Genomic DNA, 22,107 nt, shown 5'->3' on the forward strand with positions numbered 1-22,107 from the left:
GTCCCTTGGGTGCCTCACACAGTGGCAGCGCTGTTTGCAGGACTCTGGTGGGGAGGCTCTGCCTCACCTGCCTCCCCACACACCCTGTGCTGCAACACACCCTCTCCTCTGCATGTGCACGCTGCAGGAGAGGCTGAGCAGGGTGGGCAACTGGTACAGCTTTAAGTCTTGTTTGTCGGACGCATCTGCATCGCCTTCCCCGGTCCGGCAGAGGCTTCCAGGCGTCCCGCGACCACTGGAGATCACACCACAGCAGCATCGCAAGCGGGGAGAAAGCCCCTTGCCCGCCAGACCTGAAGGAGCGACGTCAGGCGGGCGTAGTTCCCGTGCCGGCCACTAGGTGGGGCGCTGCGCCGGGATGCGCAGGCCGCGTAGCGGGGGAACGATTCACTGTGACACAATTCGCTCAACGCCTGCCCGGCCGAGGCGCTGCGAGGGAGGGGAGAGGACGCCGCCGCCGCCGCCGCCCCTGAAGCTGTTAAGCGCAGGTAGGGTTGGCTGCAGGGCTGGCCGTCCTGTGGCGGGGGGAGGAGCGCTGCCTCTGGGGCGGTCGTGCGAGGTGAGTGGCTGGCTGGCTGCAAGAGGCCTGCGCGCTGGGGACGGAGGGGGGGAAGGCGCTGCCCGCTGGGGCGCTGCGTGGCTGGCCTGCGTGCGGTGCCCCGCTCTGTGGGGTGGTTGAGCCGCCCCTGCCTGCCTGCCTGCCTGGGAGGGCTGCGGAAGAAGCGGCCGGGGGCTCTGCCCCGACCCTCCTCCTGGGTGTCGAGGGGAGCTGCTGGGTTGCTAAGCAGCGCTTCATCCTTCAGGATTTCAGGCCCCACTTACCGGGGAGTGAGCCCCGTTGACTATAATGGGACTTGCTTCTGAGTAGACATGCATAGGATTGGGCTCTGAGGCTGCCCTCCCATCCACACTTACCTTGGAGTAAGTCCCTTTGACTATAATGGGACTTGCTTCTGAGTAGACATGCGTAGGATTGGGCTCTGAGGCTGCCCTCCCATCCACACTTACCTGGGAGTAAGTCCCTTTGACTATAATGGGACTTGCTTCTGAGTAGACATGCGTAGGATTGGGCTCTGAGGCTGCCCTCCCATCCACACTTACCTGGGAGTAAGTCCCTTTGACTATAATGGGACTTGCTTCTGAGTAGACATGTGTAGGATTGGGCTGTCAGTCACCAGGTCAAATGGGAGGCATTGAAAGTATCTCTTAGGACTGCAGCACTCTGTAGGCAGGTTTTACCCTATTCTGCCCCCTTAAGTCGGACAGCAAATAACCCCGCTTCTCTCTCTCTTTCCAATATATGGGCTTCTTGAAATGTTGACAGTGCAACCTGCCATGGTAGACACAGAGGGATGCAGACGGTGCCCATGCATATGTGTCCTTGAGTATCCAAACATATACATAAATGTTCAGATATACCCATGCGTATCTGAACATTCATATCTCCTCTGTATGTTATACCTATAGGCTTTTGAAAAGTGTTGTTTACCTTACTCAGGAGTAAGCCTATTCTGTTCAGTAAGACTTAGTGTGTATATTGGCAACCTTCAGTCTCGAAAGACTATGGTATCGCGCTCTGAAAGGTGGTTCTGACACAGCGTCTAGTGTGGCTGAAAAGGCCAATCCGGGAGTGACAATCCCTTCCACACCGGGAGCAAGTGCAGTCTGTCCCTGGTCTGTCTCCCTGGCTATGGGCCTTCCTTCTTTGCCTCTTTGCCTCAGACTGTTGGCAAAGTGTCTCTTCAAACTGGGAAAGGCCATGCTGCACAGCCTGCCTCCAAGCGGGCCGCTCAGAGGCCAGGGTTTCCCACTTGTTGAGGTCCATCCCTAAGGCCTTCAGATCCCTCTTGCAGATGTCCTTGTATCGCAGCTGTGGTCTACCTGTAGGGCGCTTTCCCTGCACGAGTTCTCCATAGAGGAGATTCTTTGGGATCCGGCTATCATCCATTCTCACGACATGACCAAGCCAACGCAGGCGTCTCTGTTTCAGCAGTGAATACATGCTAGGGATTCCAGCACGTTCCAGGACTGTGTTGTTTGGAACTTTGTCCTGCCAGGTGATGCCGAGGATGCGTCGGAGGCAGCGCATGTGGAAAGCGCTCAGTTTCCTCTCCTGTTGTGAGCGAAGAGTCCATGACTCGCTGCAGTACAGAAGTGTACTCAGGACGCAAGCTCTGTAGACCTGGATCTTGGTATGTTCCGTCAGCTTCTTGTTGGGAGATTCTTAGTGTGTAAGCCTATCTTATTCACCAGAAACAAACACCTCTAGTTATACTTGAAAGAGGTTTTCAAAAGGGGGCAGAAGCCAGTAGATCAGGGAACCCCAAAGACCACTCTACAAGCATTTCTGGCTAGAGCTGAATGCAGAGGATTTGCTAGGTGACACGGAGAGGGATGTGGGGATATAAATATCAAGGTGACATCGTTCACTTTTATATTGCTGTGTAAACTGCAAGGTGTCCAATAAGGGGTCTTGCATTGCCCCATCCCTTCAGTTGTTTCGTTGTGCACCCACCTTTTTATGTTACTGAAACGGCTCCAGGAGGGAGAGAAGGAAGGTGTGTGCACAGTAGGAGGCAAAAAGTTCTTGTAAACAAGGGTGTGTCCTGCTGCACTGAAATCAGGCAAGAGCAGTGGGAGGCTCTGAGCTTGTCCCAGCAGGAATAATGCCGACTCTGTTACTTCTTGAAGATGTCAATGTTTCTTCTTTCCTGAGAGGGATTTAACTAATGCCTGAGGCTCCAAGGCATCGAAAGGGCAAAGGAACAATGTCACTCTCAGACTGTGAAAGAGCTTGCCATGTGCACCTCTCTCCAACTGTGAAAACTTCGGTACAAGCGCTGTTGGAGCAGGTTGTGTCTGAATGCAATACCTTGGGCCAAGCCCTGGGTTCTCTCTCAGCTAAGTTGGAGAAGCTTGAGAAGCACCTTGAAAAGACAGACCACCAAGTGGAAGCTCTGGAAGCTAAGGTGATGTCCACCCAAAGCTGTGTGGTGAAACACTCCACTTTAGTGAGGCAGCTGGCAGCAGGATGTGTGGCAGCTGACCGCAGGTTGGAGGCCCTGGAGAACAGTGTGCGAGCTCGGAACGTGAGGGTTACAGGTATCCCAGCAGCTGTAAGAGATGCAAATCTTATCCCATTCCTAGAAAATCTGGTGCCATCCACCTTGGATTTAAATGGGAAAGCGGTTCCCATCAGTATAGAAAGTGCATGTCGTCTCCCAGCAAGCAGTGCCCAGGAGAGTCGTGGCAGTACTGTGCTGATAACACTCTCTGACTTACGGCATCGGGAGAGAATCCTGAAGGCTTCATGGGCTTCTCAGACGACAGAGTTCCATGGATGTAAGGTATCCTTCTTTCCTGACTTCAGCCCAGCCACATATGCCAGGCGGAAGTGTTTCATTGCACTCAAGCAACAGTTCCTGAAGCTAGGAGCTCAGGCTTACATATTGTACCCTGCAAAGTTAAAGGTTGTGCACCAGGGGAAAACCTACATCTTCAAGGACCACATGCCTGCGACTCAGCTTCTGGATAGAATCAGACAAGGTAGTTAGTGAAAGGATAAAAGAAATAAAGATACATCTGGAGGTGTGAAATGATGGCTTTCCTTGCTTGTGGCCTCCTGCTGCTGTGTGAAAAACAGCTCTGGCTCTCTCTCTTCCTTGGTATTTTGAACAGAAAGCCATGGTTTGCACAGTAGATGTCGTGGAATAAGATCTAGTTCAAGTTTCTGGCACAGAGAGCCCTTAGCAACTGAGAGATGTTGAATCTTGAACTATGTCATGGTATATTTCCACAGTAGCTATCTACTACTTGAAAAGAGAGGTGAACCCCTGAAAGGCTGCTGTTCTTATCTGCACCATTGTAGGTGCTCATGGCAGGCTATGTCTCAAAGGTTTAGGTGGCAATGAATTACTTGCTAATAGTGTCGTTTGGATGGATGTGGAAAGTCTAGTGCCTGTCCCAAGCCTGAAGTATGCAGCCTCTGAGGGAGGTACTAACTGACTGGCCTTGGGGCACACTTGCTGTGTGAAGGACTGCCCTGGATAGCTGCTTGGACCAGTTTACTCCTCAGCAGTCTGCCATTCCTTCCATTGGCCTCAAATGGCTCATCTTTATGCAGTGGAGATGAAAGCGGCCGCTGCAATACAGATATCATGCATATTGTGTGTCCTTGGTTTCTGGCTTCTCTTGTCACGCTTCTTGGAGGTTTTTGGTAATACAGCTGTCACCTGGGCCTTCACTACTTTTAGATAGTTTGGGTGCCATTTCATAAGTGGAGGCAGGAGTCTGTAAATCCTTAAATATCTAGCTAGAGAGCCAGTAGAGGCAGTTATGGTTTTTGCAGCAGGTGGGTTGGTTTGGTGGTCTTTCCACTACGAATCTGTCTAGTAGTGCTATGCATTTAAGAAAGCTAAAGCATTTTGCTCCAGAAGCAACCACATGTATCAGGAGAGTCTTTGTAATGGAAGAAATGTCTTGTTGTTATCCCCAATTAAAGGCTGTAGACAAATCCAGGTTGCTGGATTGTTAATTCTTCTTTCTTGTCTGAGTTGGGGGCTTTTGGCAAAACAAATGTCTGTTCAAAGGTGAGTCTTTATGAAAAGTAGAAACAAGCTGTAGCTAACCAGATACTAGCGGCAGATGGTTCCAAAGATTTCAGTACATTGAGGGTTTGGTTGTGCAAAAAATGTACACCTTTTCAGTACCTTAATGGTAATTCGATTCCCTTGGTGTTTAGTACTTAAAAACTAAATCCTGTAGGTTCTGCTGTGCAGAATTCCTATTGACTGAAATGCTTTGCAAGTATCTGTACCACCTTGGTCTCTATAGCAGAACATTGCATTAAGCCAGCCTTGCAGAGAATGCAAAAGAACGAAGCAATCTGCATATATCTTTGTGTTCCAGGGTAGCTTGAATGATGGGGTCAGGCAAACTCTTCACTTAAAGGCCTGCAATTTGAGTATAATACAGTTCCAGTTTGCTTGCTTAGGAGGCAAGCTGAAAATAAGATTTCCCTTTGAGAGAACTTCTTCTAGACCTGTAGCAATGGTCTGTGATGGAAATATTATCCTGATAGTCTTTTTCTTTTGTCTTGGCTGGTCTTAGAAAGGTGGGGAATATTTCTTGCCAATTAAATTGATGAAATGCATTGGAATTGTGGCCTCTGCATTGTCTGAGCAAATCCTCTGTTGATGCGAAGCCCATATAAAGGACATAAAGTCAAGGGTTTGGAGCAGCCTAGATCTGGGCTTCTCAGACTTGTGGGGGAGGGGGGAATGGAAATGGAGTTATGCGATCCCCAGGATCGTGCCACTGTCCGGGGGGGCAGGGGCTTTCTTACACTTCGCAGCAGCAGGCACCTGGAGGTGTGGGAAGTCCTGCGGAAGCCTCTGCAGGGCTCCCCAGTGTGCAGAAAATGTGAAAATAACAAACTTCCAATTTGTGATTGCAAAACCAGAAGTGGGTCACAATCTTTCTATGTTCAATCTCCGTGCATCAGGGAGCCCTGCGTAGGCCTCTGCGGAGCTCCCCCCACCCCGGGAGCCTGCAGCTGCGATGTGTAAAGAAAGACCCTGCCCCCTTGACATTAGTGCGATCCTGGGGATCACATCACTGCGTCCCCCCCTCCCCACCCCTTAAAATGCTACAGGCAGAGGACCTCAGGCTGGGGCGTCACGACACCCCAGTCTGAGAACCTCTGGCCTAGATGTTTACCTAAAAGATGTTCAGGGGTTGAGTGTTAAATAGTCTTTCCCACAAATCATAAAATGTAAAATAGCTGTTTCCTCTGCCAACAATTCTTGCATGGGTTGCTGCAGTTTGTGCCCTTGGGTATAACCGTATACCTGTCCATCACCTCTAAAGGTAAAACTCACTTTCTTCCTAAAAAGTGACTGGGGTATTTTATGGTGGGTGTGTGGGGTGAATTGAATTGCCTGTCTTATCCTCTTGTATAACTCTGATATATTCAAGCATAGACATGAGTAAAACAGGTAATTCCTGTGAGGCTGTTAAATGCCAGTTCTTATTCAGGCTTTGAGTTATCTCATGATGTATTGAAGAGCTTTTATTCAGGGGGCCAAAATTGTAAGGGACTCAAGAGTAATGGACAAACAAAAGTTTGACCAAGCCTAGCCTGCTATTAGAAGTTATAACAAAAGGTGTTCTTAAACTTTTTTCCACAGGTTTCACTTTTTGACAAAAATGAGAAGTTCAGAAAGCAGTGTTATTTCATTATCACTGAAAAATCACACCTCTAGTTAGAACAATGATAGAGAGAATCACAGACTGTGCTTTAGGTTATGCAAGATAGTGGCAGGGTATTACAGTCACAGCTCAACTTTTTGAATGTCAGTTGAACTTGAAAACAGGTAATTTTGGAAAAGCTATTGGAAACAGGCATGAGTATGTCACAAACTTCCTATGGCAGGGTGATGTTGTGGTTGGCAAAAGGAGGTAAATGAGTGGAGACCACTTGCCTCATTGCCCTACCATGGCAAGCGCTGCTCAAACTCTCTGATCCTAGTTGTGTGTTTTCTCTCTCTCTCTCAAACTCTTACAGAAAGAATGACTATGAATTTGATCCGCAACAGGCTGGGGCTGCTGATCCTAGGAGTCCTTGTCACTTTTGTCCTCTACCTCTTGCTCCCTGCAATCCAGCACGAGAGATTCACAGCATCTATAGATGTCCCTAAGCCACGGGCTATGGAGGAAGAGATGAAGAAAATTAAAGGCACTGGCAACACCACCATTTTGACAGGGAATATTCTGCAGAACCCTCCTGTTTTCTTCAGAGAAGCTGTACCAGTACGTAGAGAGAGGGGTCCCACCACTGAAGGGTGAGTTGTCCTCTCGACTGCTGTGCCCTTAAGGAGATAAATGGCCTTTGTTGTCTCAAATTAACCAGCATGTGTTGTATACTGTTGGGGGAGACTCTTTCAGTCTGGGACCCAGATACCTGTCTTCTGGTGATCACTGTTCTTTGCCAAACCAGTGTGGCAGTTACCATACAATCTTTGAATTGAAACCACTGTGGTGGTAACTCTCATTCAATTTTTCTGATCCCTAAAGTGAATCCTAACAAAAATACAGTAATGTCTCGGTGAGAGGGGGACAAGGGAGATGTGGTGACCTCTACCTTGGTGAGAGGGGAACAGGAGGGTGCAGTAACCCAAGTTTCAGTCCTCTACAGCGGCGGGGGGAGCAGCATTATATGGTCTGCCCCTGAAGGCTTATAGATCCAGATGGATTCCTGAGGGCTCTGGGGGACTTTCCTGTTGCCAGAGGTGGCGATTCACCTGGCACCCTGGTTGATCTCTGGAGTGGGGAGATGACCAGGACCCTGGATGAGATCGCTCCTGAGCGGCCTCTGCCCAACCGCAGAGTAAGAGCAGCTCCTTGGTTTTCTGGGAAGCTGTGGATGATGAAGTGGCAGGACTGATGTCTAGAGTGACGGTGGTGGAAGACTTGTGCCAAGTCTGACCACACAGAGGCTAGAGTTCATCTTGGAGCCTATTCTATGGCATTGGCGGCAGCTAAAAGATACTTCTCTGCCGCCATCACATTCGCAGAGAATTGTCCTACTGAGCTCTTCTGTGTTTGTGGCCTACTCGATCTCACCCCCACCCCTTACTGATAAGGAGGAACACATGGAGGCTCACTATGATGAATTTGCTAAGCACTTTGTGGATAAAATCGATCAGATCCGGCATGACTTGGACACCACATTAGGAGTATCTAGTGATGTCCTTGGGACATATGTCTATCCTACTTTGTGGGATTATTTTCTCTTTGTAGAACCTGAGGATATGGACAAGATTCTCTGGAATGTGAGGCCATATTCTTGCCCGCTCAAGCCTTGCTTGGCGTGGCTAATTAGATCCACCCTGGGAGGGCTGGCCAAGTGAACAGGGAGGGAGGTTTGATAACTCCCAGCTCTTTCTCTCCTTTCCTCCTGATTCCAAGGAGGCAGTCAAAGTTGTGAATCGTTGTCTGGAGGTTGTTGGGAGCCGGATATGGGTGAACAAGCTGAAATTGAATCCTGAAAATACAGAGGTTCTCCTGGTCCAGAAGTCTAAGGCTCGGGTATTGGACATTTGTCCTGCTCTAAACAGGGTTGCACTCCCTCTGAAGGAGTAGGTCCGCAGCTTGGGAGTACTCCTGGATCAGCTGCTCCTGAATTCCTACGTAGTGGTTTTAATCAGCAGAGCCTTTGCTCCGCTTTGGCTGATTTGCTAATTGCAACCATACCTGGGACACTCAGACCTGCCCACGGTGACGCATGTCTTAGCGACAGATTAGATTTCTGCAATGTGCTCTATGTGGGGCTGCCTCTGAAGACGGTCTGGAAACTGCAATTAGTGCAGAACGTGGCTGCCTATGAGGTTGCTGGGGCTTGTTGGTTCGACTCAGTCGGGCCACTGCTTCAGTGCTACGCTGGCTGCCAGTTTGTTTCCAAGCTGAATTCAAAGTGTTAGTTTTGACTTTTAAAGCCCTAAGGATGGCTCGGGTCCACGGTATTTGAGGGACTGCCTCTTTTCATGCAATCCAACCCATCCTCTCTGGTCATCAGGGCGGGACTTCTAACTTCTGGCGTCTAACTGTGCTGCTACCAGCAGAGGTGAGGGGGATGATGGCAAGAAAGAGGGCCTTCTTGGTGGTGGCTCCCCGTCTGTGGAATTTCTCCCCCTAGAATTGAGAACAGCTCTTTCTTTAGAGTCCTTAAGACATTTTTATTCAGGGAAAGCTTTGATGCTGCCCACTGGGGGGCATGGCACTTTTTTATTAACATATTTTAGTTGGGATCCAAGTTTTATTGTGTTTTATTATTTTTAAATAATGTTTTTCGTATTTTATTTGTAAGCCACTTTGAGTGCCCTTTGCGGGATAGAAAGGCGGCATATAAATTTTATAAATAATTTTTTTAAAAAATAAAGTGAATCCTTACATAACTACAGTAGTCAACCCCACTGGCAGTTATGCTTCTATTACTAAAGTGACCTTTCAGTGAGAAAGAGGAACAAATGCATTTTATGGTTCTCAACTATGGGTAGCAGACTATGTCAGTGATCATGGTTAGTTGGTCAGATCTAGAACTGGCTTCTGAGTCAGTAGCTATATAGATGTCTTTTATAAAGTACAAGAAAAATGGATGCAACAAGAGGTCATCACTGAGTCTTGCTGATGCTGAAGTTTCTCCTCTCTCTTTGTCATACCAATCTACATAGCCTTTTAAAAATGTAGGAAAAGAAACTTAGCAAAGACCATTAGACCTACCTCCCCATCCCTGCTAGCAATCTCTCTGTAAATGTGCACCCCCAATTCAGACCAGCATTGCTTTCATGCTACTTAAACAAATTCATTGGTGTTCATCTACAAAATGTCAAGTTTTCTTTAACTGTTTTCCTAGTGGGCTGGAGGTGATCTTTCTGCATGGTCAGTCCTTCACTTCCAAAACGTGGGAGGAACTGGGCACGATGGCTTTACTGTCTGAGAATGGATATCGAGTGATCGCTATTGACTTGCCTGGTAAGAAAATGCTGCTCACTTGTCTGTATTGGTGCCAGTCTTTCACCTTCAGCGTTGCGCACTTGTGCAGTCCCGCTGTCAGGAATACAACAGTGTGTATCTAACTCCTTGTTTGATGACTAATTTTTAGAGGAATGGTGAGCAAGGTGGAAGGGCCATCAACATTGGTTCTGCCCACTGACATCCACTGCTGCCCCAAATTGGTCACAAATTCTTAAGCTTCCTCCACCTGTCAGCAGAGGTGAGAGCTCTGCCAGTGCTCCTGTTCATCATTCACATTGGTAAGAAAGCTGTTGAGATGCATAAGGAATGAGTCCTTGGAATATGAGGATCAGGTAAAATGACCCTTGGGCTGCCTATTATTGGTTTCTTTCAGAGTGCCGTGTTCTCTGAAAGCTATGGTGAGCAGCACAGTGAAGTGAAGCACTATTCATATTTCTTGGATATAGTCCTCTTTCAAGCTGCTCTCTGTTCATTGGGGAACAGTGCTCACTCCCTGCTCTGGGATTCTTTGTCATAGTTACTCATTGCCTTGGAGATGTGATGAAACTAGCCTGTAAAAATTTGACTTGCATCATGGCATCAGGTGGCTGTTAATTACTGATAACTAGTGGCATACGTGTGAGAGAGAGAGAGAGGTCTCTCTAATGCAGCCATTTTCAACCTTTTTCAGCTCACGGCACACTGACAAGGCACTAAAGTTGTCAAGGCACACTACTAGTTTTTAATTACATTATTATGTTACAATTAATTTAATTAATATAACTAAGGGCACAATCCTAACCAGGTCTACTCAGAAGTAAGTCCTATTTTGTTCAGTGGGGCTTACACTCAGGAAAGTGTGGTTAGGATTGCAGCCTTAGATAATTACATAACAATGAAAGAAATTCCCGAGAAGCATGGAGAGGGAGGTGTATGTGGTTTCTGGAAAAGTTTTGAAGCAGGTCTGTTCAAACTGTTATCAGTTGATATGCACTGATATACCAGGAGGTGTTGGCAAAGAGAGATGAGACTGAGCATACTGAGGAGATGTGGCTGAAACAAGTGCAGGATTCACTGTGGTGGGGGGAGGGAGAGAGAATGAATGGGAAGCAACTGGTTTTGAACTTTGGAAGGTGGGGAAGAGGGAGGGATGGGGAGAGGCAGTCAGAGGCGTTAACTGCAATTATGATGGGGGGATGTGTGTGCAGGAGGGGAGGAGGTGGGGGGAAGAAAAGCATCACTTGCCTGCTCATTTATTCAAGAAAGAGTGCGACCAACCAAGCCTCTTTAAGTCTATTCAGAAGCACCATTATAGTCAATGGGGCTTACTCCTAAGTAAGTGTGGATAGGACTGTGGCCCAGCGCCCTTCCTACCAAAGCCTTACCAGGGGAGGCAACACAGGGAGGGTCACTTTCGGACATTGCAGGCAAGGAAAAGTGTCTCTCCAGGATACTTGCCAGCCAACTGCTTCTGTCTCCTACCTGCTTCCACCATCAGGCTCGCTCTCACTCCCTTCTCGCTCTCACCACTCTTCCAGGCTTCTCTAGCTGACTGGCTGCCCAATCAGTGCAGGGGGCAGGCACCAGTAACAGCAGGAGTGTCCAAGCCCCTTCGTGGCTGCCCCTTTTTCTACTGCTTCTGGGCAAGGCTCCAAGTTTCTCCAGCGCAAGCAGCTGCTGCTGCTGCCTGACTCCTTGGCCCCACAGCACACATGAGGCAGCCTCACAGCTCACTAGTGTGCCGCGGCACAGCGGTTGAAAACCACTGCTCTGATGCCTAGCTGTGTCTACTCCAAAGGAAAGCAGAACTAATTGTTAGTATGTACATTAGTTAGAGGTGAATTGGGATAACAGGAGATGTGTGTAGTTGTCCTTTTTTGCATTCTCTAGAACTTGCACCATCAGCTCTTCTAGAGCCTTTGTTTCAGAGGGTATGAACTAAGCATTGCGTTTTGTAGCAAGCTTCAAGCCTGCTGGAGTGACTTGTGGTTCTTCTACTTAAAGCTAATGTCTTTTCTTCTCTCAAGAAACAATAATAAACATATGTACAGTGGATCGTCTTTATCCATGGTTTTGGAACCCACTACCATGGGTTCTAAACCTGCAGCTGGAGGACCCACAGAGGACTTCCTGGATGCAACCGGAAGCGCCCTCTGGTTGTGTCCAGGAGGCTTTCTGAGGCCCTGAGAAGCTGCACACAGCCTTTCTGGGCCTCAAAACGCCCCCTGGAGGTGTTGGAAAGGCACTTTCGGTTTTTACAAAGACCAGAAGTGCCTTTCAGAAGCCTCTGGGGGTGCATTCTGAGGCTCAGAGTGGCTTGTGATCGCATCTGGAGGTTCTCTGTAACCCCAAGCCACAGATTGTTATCTGTGGGTATATGCATTCATGGGGGTTCTAGGAAGAGAACCCTTTTGGATGCTGAGGGCCGACCTGTTTACTTTTTGGAGGTTACTAAGCTCACTGTTTCAGTGAAGTTTAAAACAACTCATAAAAAGAGCCAATAGTATTCCCCCCACCCCACCCCAATACAGTAATAATGAAACTGAGACTAGCATGGCTTACTCAAGCTATCTTGTGCTTTCATGGCTGAGCTGAATTCCTGAAAAAGGTCTTCTTGATTATTATGGTGCATGAGTTATAGAGAGCACAAACAACTGGAAAACCAGTTCTTTTCCCCATCATTGGCAAAGGGCAATGAGCTTAGTCTCTGCCCTTCCACCAGCTCTTTTGTTGCCCTCCTTAAGCCCTGATTGGCAAGAGGAAAACATCCTATTTTCTTCTAAATGTGGAAGAACAAGTGTGTTTTTTGTTTGTTTTTTAAACTAGAGAGACCAGAATTAATAACTTGTATAAGACAAAATTTTCTTTACTGCTGGGGATAGGTGAGTAGGTAATTCAGTAGCTGGAATTACCTTAATGGTTTCCTGTGAGCTTATTCTCGTTTCCTGCCTCCTTACATTCTAGTTACTTCAGGTCCTTTTTGTTTCCCAACAGGCTATGGGGATTCTCCACTCTCCAGCGCTGTTGAAACACCACGAGGCCGTATTGCCTTTCTGCAGCAAGTCCTCAAGGAGCTGGGCCTTCATAGGCCTGTCCTTATAAGTTCATCCATGAGTGGCCGCTATTCTATTCCATTCCTCCTGGCCAGTGGGGAGCAGCTGAAGGGCTTTGTGCCTATTGCACCTGTGGGTACCAAGGACTTCACTACTCAGCAGTATCAGCAGGTCAAGGTAAGAGATATAGACCAGTATAATGAAGCCACTTTGAATGTTATGGCCTAGAGCTCCTTTGATAAGGATTTCACAGGGGCAGGCTGTGATTCCCCTGAGGAGGTGGGAGATGAGTAGAGTTGGTCCTTATTCATTGACTTTAATGCCTTGAATGGCGCATGTGCAAAACAGACCTGTACATCATCCGTTCATGTGGCAAATATAGAGTCTGGTATGAAATTTAGCATCCCGGGCAGGGGGGAGTCAACCTTCAGTTTTTTTTTAAAATGCAAGCTCTAATTTCCAAAGGAAAAAAGTGTCTGAGGTGGTGTTTGAAGGATCAGAGACTGGAGGGAAGTTGAGCAAGCCAACCAAAGTTCAGTGGCTATGGACAGCTTCAGGGCTTCAGTTCTACCTTTGTGGGTCTATTTATGGTCTGTTAGTTTTCATTCCTTTCTGCTATCCCATTGCAAAGTCTACAGTTCTTCAAAACTCTACTTATGGAAACAGGATAATTTACTTGGGTATGTAAATACATTCAACCCAGAATTACGCAAGTGAAACACTTCTGCTTGGAAGAATGCAACAGGACTACAGCTTGATGACGACAAAGACAGGATTGTTTTCTTAATTACATAGGTTTAACTATTCCTTGCAACTTTGCTTTGTGTTCATATTTTATATATGTTTGGAGCCTGCTGTAATAAAGCCTTCTCCAAAGTATCTTGCTGCTCACGAGATTATGGACTGTTTTTATTTTTATTTTTTAATATATTTTATTTGTAGCTGTACAAAATTTACAAATTTGTATTTATTTTTTTATTTTTTTAAATATATTTTATTTGTACAATATTTGTATTGTACAAATACAATAAATTTGTATTTATATTTATTAAGCTGCTTTGAGAGCCTGTTCAGGTCAAAAAACAGGATATAAATAAATATACCTTCCTTCTGGCATGATTTCCAGTGTTCCCTCTCTTCTGGAGTGACTCTAGGAGCCTCTGCTTCTCAACATCAGGTGTTCTCTTGCATCATGGGTTACTGTTTCATGACACAGCTGTCCTTGATATATTTTGAAAGGCAAGGAATAGAAGTGAATCTTGGAGGAAGTAAAAAGTGATATGAGGAGCCATTATTCTGGCTTTATGGTCACTGAAGGGAAGAAGCTGATGAAGAGATGCCCATTGTGATGCAATCCAGGCATGCACTGGGTTTGTATTCTTCTTCCTGTGGTAAGGGTAACAGATAGCACAGGCATAGCATTAGCCATGTTGAGTAGCAATATGCCGTAGACTGTGGTTGTGCAATATCCATCATGTGTCTTGATGTTGTCTGAGGCCCTGTTTTGTGTACTGCCCTTTTCTGAGGTCCAGGAGAGTGAAATAGCAGGACCTGTAAATTGTGGCTGCCATTTTTTTTGAAACTCCCTACCAAGGGACTCTGACTGGCACTTCCCCCCCCCCCCCCAGCTTAAAAACACCCTTATATATTTCCTCAGATTGAAGCTAGCTAGGTCTGGGTTTTACTTTATCATTGTTTCTGATTTCTTTATAAAGTGACTTAGTCAGTGTAGTTTTAATCTGCTGTTTTAATAGTACAATGGGGATCCCCATATCTGCGGATCCCTTATCAGTTATCCGCAGGTCAGGTCTGGGGGCCCTCCGCGCACACCCTGCTTCCCTGGACCTCCTAATGCCTTATAAGGCATTAAAGACGTCACTTCTGGTTTCTCCTTGAAACTGGAAGTCACATATTTTGAGCTGTAAAGCTCAGTCTGTCCTCAGCCTCTGCTAAGCTCATAAGCCCCTCTGGAGGCGAGGGGAATGGAGCTCCCCTCACTTCCAGGGGGTAGCCTCCCAGACCATGGGGACGTTCGCCTGTATCTGTGGTTTCAGCTATGTGTGGGGGGTTCTGGAACGGAACCCCCGCAGAAGGGAGCAGCCTGTATTGATTTAGGTGCATTTATGTATGCCATCTTGAGATTTTGCAGCAGTTGAAAACATAACTCAGAAACATTACAAATACAAAGAAAGCTTAAACTGTCATCAGATTTGGTGTATTGTGCTCACTTGCAGAAGCTGCTTGGAGGGAACTTTGCTAACATATTAATATTTTGATCTCTCTAGACTCCAACTTTGATTATTTATGGAGAGCTTGATACTGGTCTGGGCACTCAGTCTCTTCAGCTCCTTCAACTGATCCCGAAATCCAGAGTTGTCAAGCTACTTGCAGCTGGCCATGCCTGTTACCTTGATCAGCCTCAAGAGTTCCACAGAGCACTCCTAAACTTTCTGGATGAGCTCAAAGGACTGTAGAATCCTGTCTTCTATCCCTGCCCTATCCTCTTCCAACGAAAGAATCAAGACTTGAGTCTCTGCTATACAACTGGGGTGTTGTGAGTGTGAATTTGTTACTGTCTTTAAAGGGCTGTAGGGCTTGCTGACTGTTCATGGGAAAAGCATCTCATAGTAAGCGGCTTCTACTATGGCTGCTCCAGGCTTAAATGACAGAATCCTGTACTTGGGCAGAAATACTGGATCCAGGGTGGATGGAGTAGGACAGATTTTTTTTTCCCCCAGGATGTTTGTTGCAAAGAGCTCTGGAGAATTTGATCTGCATGTCATCGCCAGTCTCACCCTCTTTAAGTGCTGATCCCTTTGGATGAAGATGCAACTGCAACTCCAGTTTCTCATTTCAGGAGCACAAGCCGCCAATGTTATGTTGAGGTGGCACTTCTCAGTCACTGACTGACTACTCCTACTGGTGTGCACACTCCTGTTCTAAGGATCAAGTGCTTGCCACATGCCTGTTGCTTTATGCCTCATCTCTTTCTTGGGTGGGGTGCCCTAGAACTTGTGTCTCAATGAAACAAGACTAAGTGGACTGCTGTGCGGAATGATGACTGCCCCAGTAAGATGATGGATAATTTTGTCATTATTTAGAAGATCTACACAGAAACAAACCATGGTAGAAGGTGGGGTTTAGAATTGACTAGGAGGCCTTTGAGGGGTGTAGGATAATTTATATAACAAAAAAGTCTATTTAAATGTTCTCCCCCCCCCCAACTTTTGTTAGTATTGCAGTGCTTTGGGGCTTCAGCCCTAAGTTGGTGGCTGTGTGCGGGTGATTTTTGTTTTGTTGATGTTACAGAGTGTTAAATGGACTCTTGTTTGCAGGGAGGGAATACAGGGAGAAGTGATGCACTAAGCTTTCCCATGGAGTACAGTCCTTATTGTTAAGGAAGGAAACTATTGTTCCTGTTCACTAGGTCATAAGTCTTCTAGGATTTTAAATGTTGCAAAACTGTTAGGGGTCAATAAACCATTTGTATAGTTCTTTCTCTGTGTGGACATGCACAAACTAGATTGAAACTGAGTGGATCAGGAGAGTCTTCTCTGATAAGCAGCATGGACACTTCTTAGCCCATCTTCAGAAAAAGTTAGATATTTCGCCTCTAGATATTAATCTATGACAGAGTAGGCTTTCTTGCTATTTGTCTGCATGGGCAAAATGTGCCTTGATCTATTCTTAGCCAGCGCACAAAGTGGGTGGGAGGCCATCCTACTTCTTTTCAGCCAGACCTAAAACTATCCCACTTCTTTTCAATGGATGTCATTAAGTCTGGGCTAATTTGAAATGAAACCATCCCACTTCCTGCCTCTTTCCGCTCATTTTGAGCCATGTTCTTAGCTGTAGTGTTAATACCAAATTGGACGCTGCTCAGCTGTTTTGAGACTGTGTTTTGAGACATCACAGCAATTGCTCAGGACCAGAAAGCACCAGTGACAAAATGGGTTACTGGCTTTGGCTTGATAATGCCTCACAAAACAAAACAAAATCTCAGTAAGATGCCTGGATATTTTCTTTAGGGCCTGAACCATGTGAACCTACAGATAGGTGCTTCTAAGAGGAAGCATCTCTTTTTTTCTTTAAAACAGCTTGGTGGGACAGCAATCTGGTCAGAACTGGAGCATGCAGAGGGGGTTTCATTCCCCCCCCCATGTGCTGTTTTTATCATGAAAATCAGCCTGATAAAGTGGCAATTTGCTTCTGAAGCAAGTATTGCCACATTACATTTCAGCACGCCGGCACCCTTTCTCTAGTAAGACTTCATATGGTTCATTTCTGCAACTTTTTCTTGTGGTGTTACCAGCTTATTCTCACTTACCTTAGTAACCTCCACCAAACACTGAAATTTATTTCTGAGTAATCTTGCCTAGGATAGAATTGTAAAATACCCTCCAAATGTGATCAGGTGATTGCCTTCCTATATTCCTTGGAACACTGAATTGTTCAATTGTTTTGCACGAGATGAATAAGAAGGTACTGTGCTGACCTCTGTTCCTTGAGTCAGCCTGTCGGTGTAACCAAGTTATATTAAGCTGCAGTACAATCACATCTGTATAAGCTCTAGCGTGTTCAGGCGTTCCTGGGTGATCTCAGGGGAGTGGGGGAGCTTTGTGAGTGATTTGCCATGATGCAGACAGAAGCTGGTTTGAAAAGTACAATACAAAGTACAGGTAGTCAAGTAGGTTTTGTTCAGGGTGGAACTGACTGGTAAGTTTTGTTTTTTTTAAATTTTTTTAAGAGAACAAAATTGAATTGTTGAGTCCTAATTAAGTAAGGAAGTAACAAAGGTAGTGGCTTCTTTGCTAGTTTTCAGGTCTAAATATTGGAATTAATAGGAATATTAATTGGTCCAATTACTTAAATGTTGCAATTAATTTTGGAAGGGCAGTGTCTGTCCTACAGACTCTGGTGGAGCTTGTGGCCTTCCATTTGAGTGTCTTATTCTGATGGTACTTCTGTATACCTCCAGTTTACCTCCCCCCATTCTCAGTTTATTCATGAGGATTTCTGACAGTGGTGGAATAATTCAAACTTGAAAGGGGGTACTGGTGATGGAGAGACTGTGGCCCAAGTCGGAGAGGGTTGGATCTGTCTCCCTGAATCAGTGGTTGTGTTCTTGCTTTTCTGGAGATGGTGGAGATTTGCTTGCCTTTACAGCCAGCAAAACAAATTGCTTACTTGGCTTCTCCAGGACAAAAGCATCTTATTTGCAGGATGACATGGCAAGGAATGGACTGCTTATTACTTCAGTTCTCTTTTTCACAGAGACAGGCTAGAACTGGAGATAAAGTCAAGATCCAAAGCGATGCAAAGTCCAAAGAGCTTTTAAACTGCACAGATACTCAAAGATAATTATTAAAAAGTCATTTAGGTGATGTCTTCAGTGGCCTGTGCAGAAGGCAGAGATACAAAGTCCAGCATTTATTATCTGACCAGCTTACTTTTAAACAGTTTATCGCATAAACTTCTCTTCCCTCTGGGATACCGAAGCAGCTTCTGAGTTCACTTTGGGATGGAAATGCTGGAAGAATTCTCGAACATGGACAGATTGTGATATGGTTGATCTGAGCATGGATTTGCACTTTGTGTTGGTTTACTTACTGTATAAAATCATTATTTACTGTAATAGGTGAGGTGGAGAGGTTGGATTGTCAACACAGCCCCCTGCCAGGTACTGCACATTACTAATATGCTTTTCTGTTTCACACTTTAATGTGTTTGCTGCAGTGATCACTGATTTTCACATAGTAGCTACTGCAGAATGTGAAATAGAGGCGCAGAGAGAGAGAGAGAGAGAGAGAGAGAGAGAGAGAGAGAGAGAGAGTCATTGCAAAGTAGAGCAGCAGCTGTGATTTGCCCTAGTGCTACTCCATATTTGCAAATTAGTTTCAATACTAAAAATGCATTGTGAATGGAAGACATATAGTCATTCATTGCCCAATGTAAATTAAGGGAGAGGAAATTCTGTCATGATACAAATAATAATGGACCACCTTGATCCTATATGTGCATTACTTATGTCTAGAATGTTTTGATTTGTTAATTTTCTATGTCTAAGAGGAATTGGGCAAAACATAGCAGCCATCTAAGATTCCAGTCTTTCACAGCAGAGAATTGTATAGCTCTGGCATTATGTGCTGAAAAATGCAGTATTTTCTTTGTTGTGCAAAGTCCTACATTTTTTGACAGATAAGCCCCTAAGGTGGGTTTTTAACATATAGGAAAGTCTGGTTTAGCATAACCCATCGTACACTCTATCTCAACAGCCTGCATGAACACATTCTGGCCCTTTGCCTCAGTGGGTATCTTTTTTCACTCCTCTTTTGGGAGAAGTGGCATTCCCTGATTGTAGTCTTGGTGGAGATGTCATTGCTCATTTTGCATAGTTAACTACTGAGCTACATGGGGGGGCACCATGGAAATGGGGCTAAACAAGTAGCTGGACCAGTTAAAAATCGGCCATGTGCCATTCTGAAGGCTAAACTAGATTTTATGTGGCAGACATGTAGCAGTCAACCTTTTTTCCTTTTAATGAAAGGCATCTACAATTGGCTGCACACTTGGTTAGAGGACAGAGCTGCTTTACCTGTTGCTTCAGTGTTCTCCATTTTTCTACTCACAGGAAAAATGTAGGCCCCTGTATCTTTTCCCCTAGAAGTAGAAAAGTCACTTGGGGAGTGGGGGAGAGAATGTGTTCAGTGGAGAACTGGCCAGAGGAAAAGGGTTAAGCAGCCCCTTCATCTGTTGTTTGTTTGCCCAAACTTGCAGCCACTTGTAAGTGCTTTTCTTTCCTAAAATCCACTGCATATACATAAAACACAGCAGGGGCCTATTACAAGCCACATAACATCTAGTTTGACCTTGATTAACAGCTGCAGAACTAGCAAGCTGCACATTCTCAAGAGCGTTTTACTGTTGGCTCTGGCTATGACTTCTGGTTTGGATACTTCATAAGCTCATAAAAACAACGGTTTTAGTGCAAAGATGTACTTGCACAATCTGATGGAGCTGCTGTACTATATTACCTACCTTACCTAGAGAACAAGCTGTAAAGAATGCATCTGCAGCAGCACTACAGCCTTAGAGTGAACTAAAAGTTGTTCCCTTTCACTAGGGAGCTCTGTGACCTTTAATTTGGGAGTGGGGGAAACGACAAGCTAAGGATCTTTGAACAGAATTCTCAGCACCCTCACCAAACTTCATTTCCCAAGATATTTTAGAGGGGAATCTATACCCCTGGTATAAAACCAGTATGTTCCTAGAAAAACAATAATTATTCAGGAAGGGAGTGGGGTGGTGCAGATGTGGGGGCACACACACACACAATCCCAGCCTTATCCTTCATAACTCAGCTGGAGTTTTCCCCAAATTCAAGAAGTCAAATGTCTTCAGAATGCTGCTGATTTTAATATGCTAATGTTGATCCTATGTAGCTTCAGAAGGAGCATGATGAAACTCACCAATGAATGACAACTATTGCCAGCTTTAATAACAGTTTACACAAATTGGTGTAGATGCTAAGTGACATGCAACATCTGCCAGGTTCATTACATGCGTGGAAATAATGACTGTGCGTCAGACCTAGGTTCATTTCTCCTTGTGGTTAGCATATCCAACAATGTCTCTGTCATTCTAGCAATCAGGAAATTTTGTGCACTTTACCTGACAGGCCTAAACGAAGATGCTATCTTTTTGTATACCCTGCAGCAGCACACCCTTTTCTCAAGGGCATCAGCCTCCTAACCAGTTCAGCAAGCAAACTCACCTAATTAAAAGCAAAAACAAAACCAAATTAGTGCTTGTAGAACAAACTAGAAGCAGCTGGAATTAGATCCCATGAGAGAACTGCTTGCGAACTGGTTTGCAGAATAGCAAAATGGGCAAAACAAAATCAGAGCCTCGCTGCAGGACTCATGATGGCCATAACTAAGAAAGATGTGGTATAGTACTGATGTCCTGAACAGAGCAATGTTACAGCTAAACACATTGTGCAAGCTTTTTTTACACAGAAGAGTTGATTATCTGCTCAACAAAAAATGTGTTTCTTCTCACAATAGTATCTGATGGAAGAGCTACAAGACATGGAGGGGAAATGACTCTGAGAGGAATGAAAGACATGTTGCATATAACCTGACTGTCAAATCCAGAAATGGCTACTTAAGAGTAAATGGGCACATCATCCCCGGTCAAAAGGTCTCTTGAAAGAACAGTATCTACTTGTAATCGCAGGGAAATTCTGGTGACTTGTCCTGCTAGCTGAAATGCATTGCATTGGATAAAAAAAATGAACAGATTTATTAATAAACAGGTGAAAAGCACTACTGCTGTTCATTTCTGCTTTAAAACAACATGCCTGTATCCCCATTCAATAGGGGCCTGTGCCATGTGGATCTGTAAATGCTGCTAAATTGAAGGTTTGCTGCATTTTCAGGAGTGCTGAACCCTTTGCAATGAATGAGAATGTCAGGTAGCTGCAGCACACCTTCAAAAGCTCTTGAAATGGGACCTTAGAGGACTGTTTTGGAGTCCCAGGAACTGGAAGCAGTGCTCAGGCTTGATCATAGCAAAGCTGCCAGAGGATGCTTAACATTCAGAGCATGGCACAGCTAGTGCTGCAGCACTGAATGAGGACAGTGACCTCAAGAAGTTTTGGGAAACACAACATATAACAATAGTGAGCTTGGGCAGCTTCCTGGAAACTTAGGGTAAGATAATGTGGTGTCAATAGCCATAGAACCCCAAGAGGACTTTGGGGAGGGTAATATTTGTACAAAGATCTATGCCAGTCACAAAGCACTGACCAAGTTTATTAAAAGCCAGGGACTGTTCTGTATATTGCTGCACTTCTGCTGGCATGTTGCCCATCAGTTCTTTTTGTGTGCAGCCTTGTACAGTTCAGGTGTTACTTTGCTGCTTGAGTGTCAGTATGCAAACTGAAAGAAGCATCTGATGGATAGATGACTCTGCTTTTGGGCAGAGTAGATTACCTGTCTCTTCTACCTCTAGTTTTGAGAGCCATCGTACTAGGGCCTAAAGTGAGTAGGGCTGCTAGCCCATTCCAACTGGTAATATCGCAACCACTTTTAGAAATAACATCCTTATTTAAAAGCAGTCTGAGAATTGTTAGCTGCCAGTGATGATTGATGGAGCCTCTGTGTGAAAGGGAAGAAGTCTCCTGCTTAAAAAAAAAAAAGTTGGTGGAGCTGAGTTCTTCAGGGAGGGCTTTCCACAGCCAGCCTGTTTCCAGGGTTCTATAAACTGGGATCAGGAAACCTTCCCAGATCTGGAAATGTCAGTAGTTTCATTTCTGACCCTGCTTGCAGTAGATAGACAGCACAATCATCAGAAAGTTTGGGTGAGGCAGCATTATGTTTTGTGCATGCCTGTGTACACCTGCTCTGTGTCTATGGGTGTGATGGGAACATGCCAGTGGTAGCTGCATATATTTATTATATTTTTTTCCTGTAGTGGCTAGAGGGTACATGGTTCCCCTCCCTTTTTATCTTCACAGCAACCCTGTGAGGTAGGTTAT

General features: G+C 45.5%; 1 protein-coding gene across 2 annotated transcripts; it reads left to right on the forward strand.

The window, feature by feature from the left end:
- The first annotated feature begins 378 nt into the window (after window positions 1-378).
- LOC136641400 (protein ABHD14A-like) lies at window positions 379-20,880 on the forward strand. 2 transcript variants are annotated; one of them, XM_066617159.1, is made up of 5 exons: window positions 379-488; window positions 6,566-6,842; window positions 9,413-9,531; window positions 12,508-12,743; window positions 14,852-20,880. In XM_066617159.1, exons 2-5 carry the CDS (start codon window positions 6,571-6,573, stop codon window positions 15,038-15,040), a joined length of 816 nt encoding a protein of 271 aa, XP_066473256.1. In that variant the 5' UTR covers window positions 379-488; window positions 6,566-6,570; the 3' UTR covers window positions 15,041-20,880. The 2 variants fall into 2 exon arrangements, with proteins under 2 accessions (XP_066473256.1, XP_066473255.1); XM_066617158.1 differs by lacking the exon at window positions 379-488 and adding an exon at window positions 538-559.
- Window positions 20,881-22,107: the final 1,227 nt, after the last annotated feature.

This window comes from Tiliqua scincoides, chromosome 2, assembly GCF_035046505.1.
Source record: "Tiliqua scincoides isolate rTilSci1 chromosome 2, rTilSci1.hap2, whole genome shotgun sequence".
NCBI lineage: Eukaryota > Metazoa > Chordata > Lepidosauria > Squamata > Scincidae > Tiliqua > Tiliqua scincoides.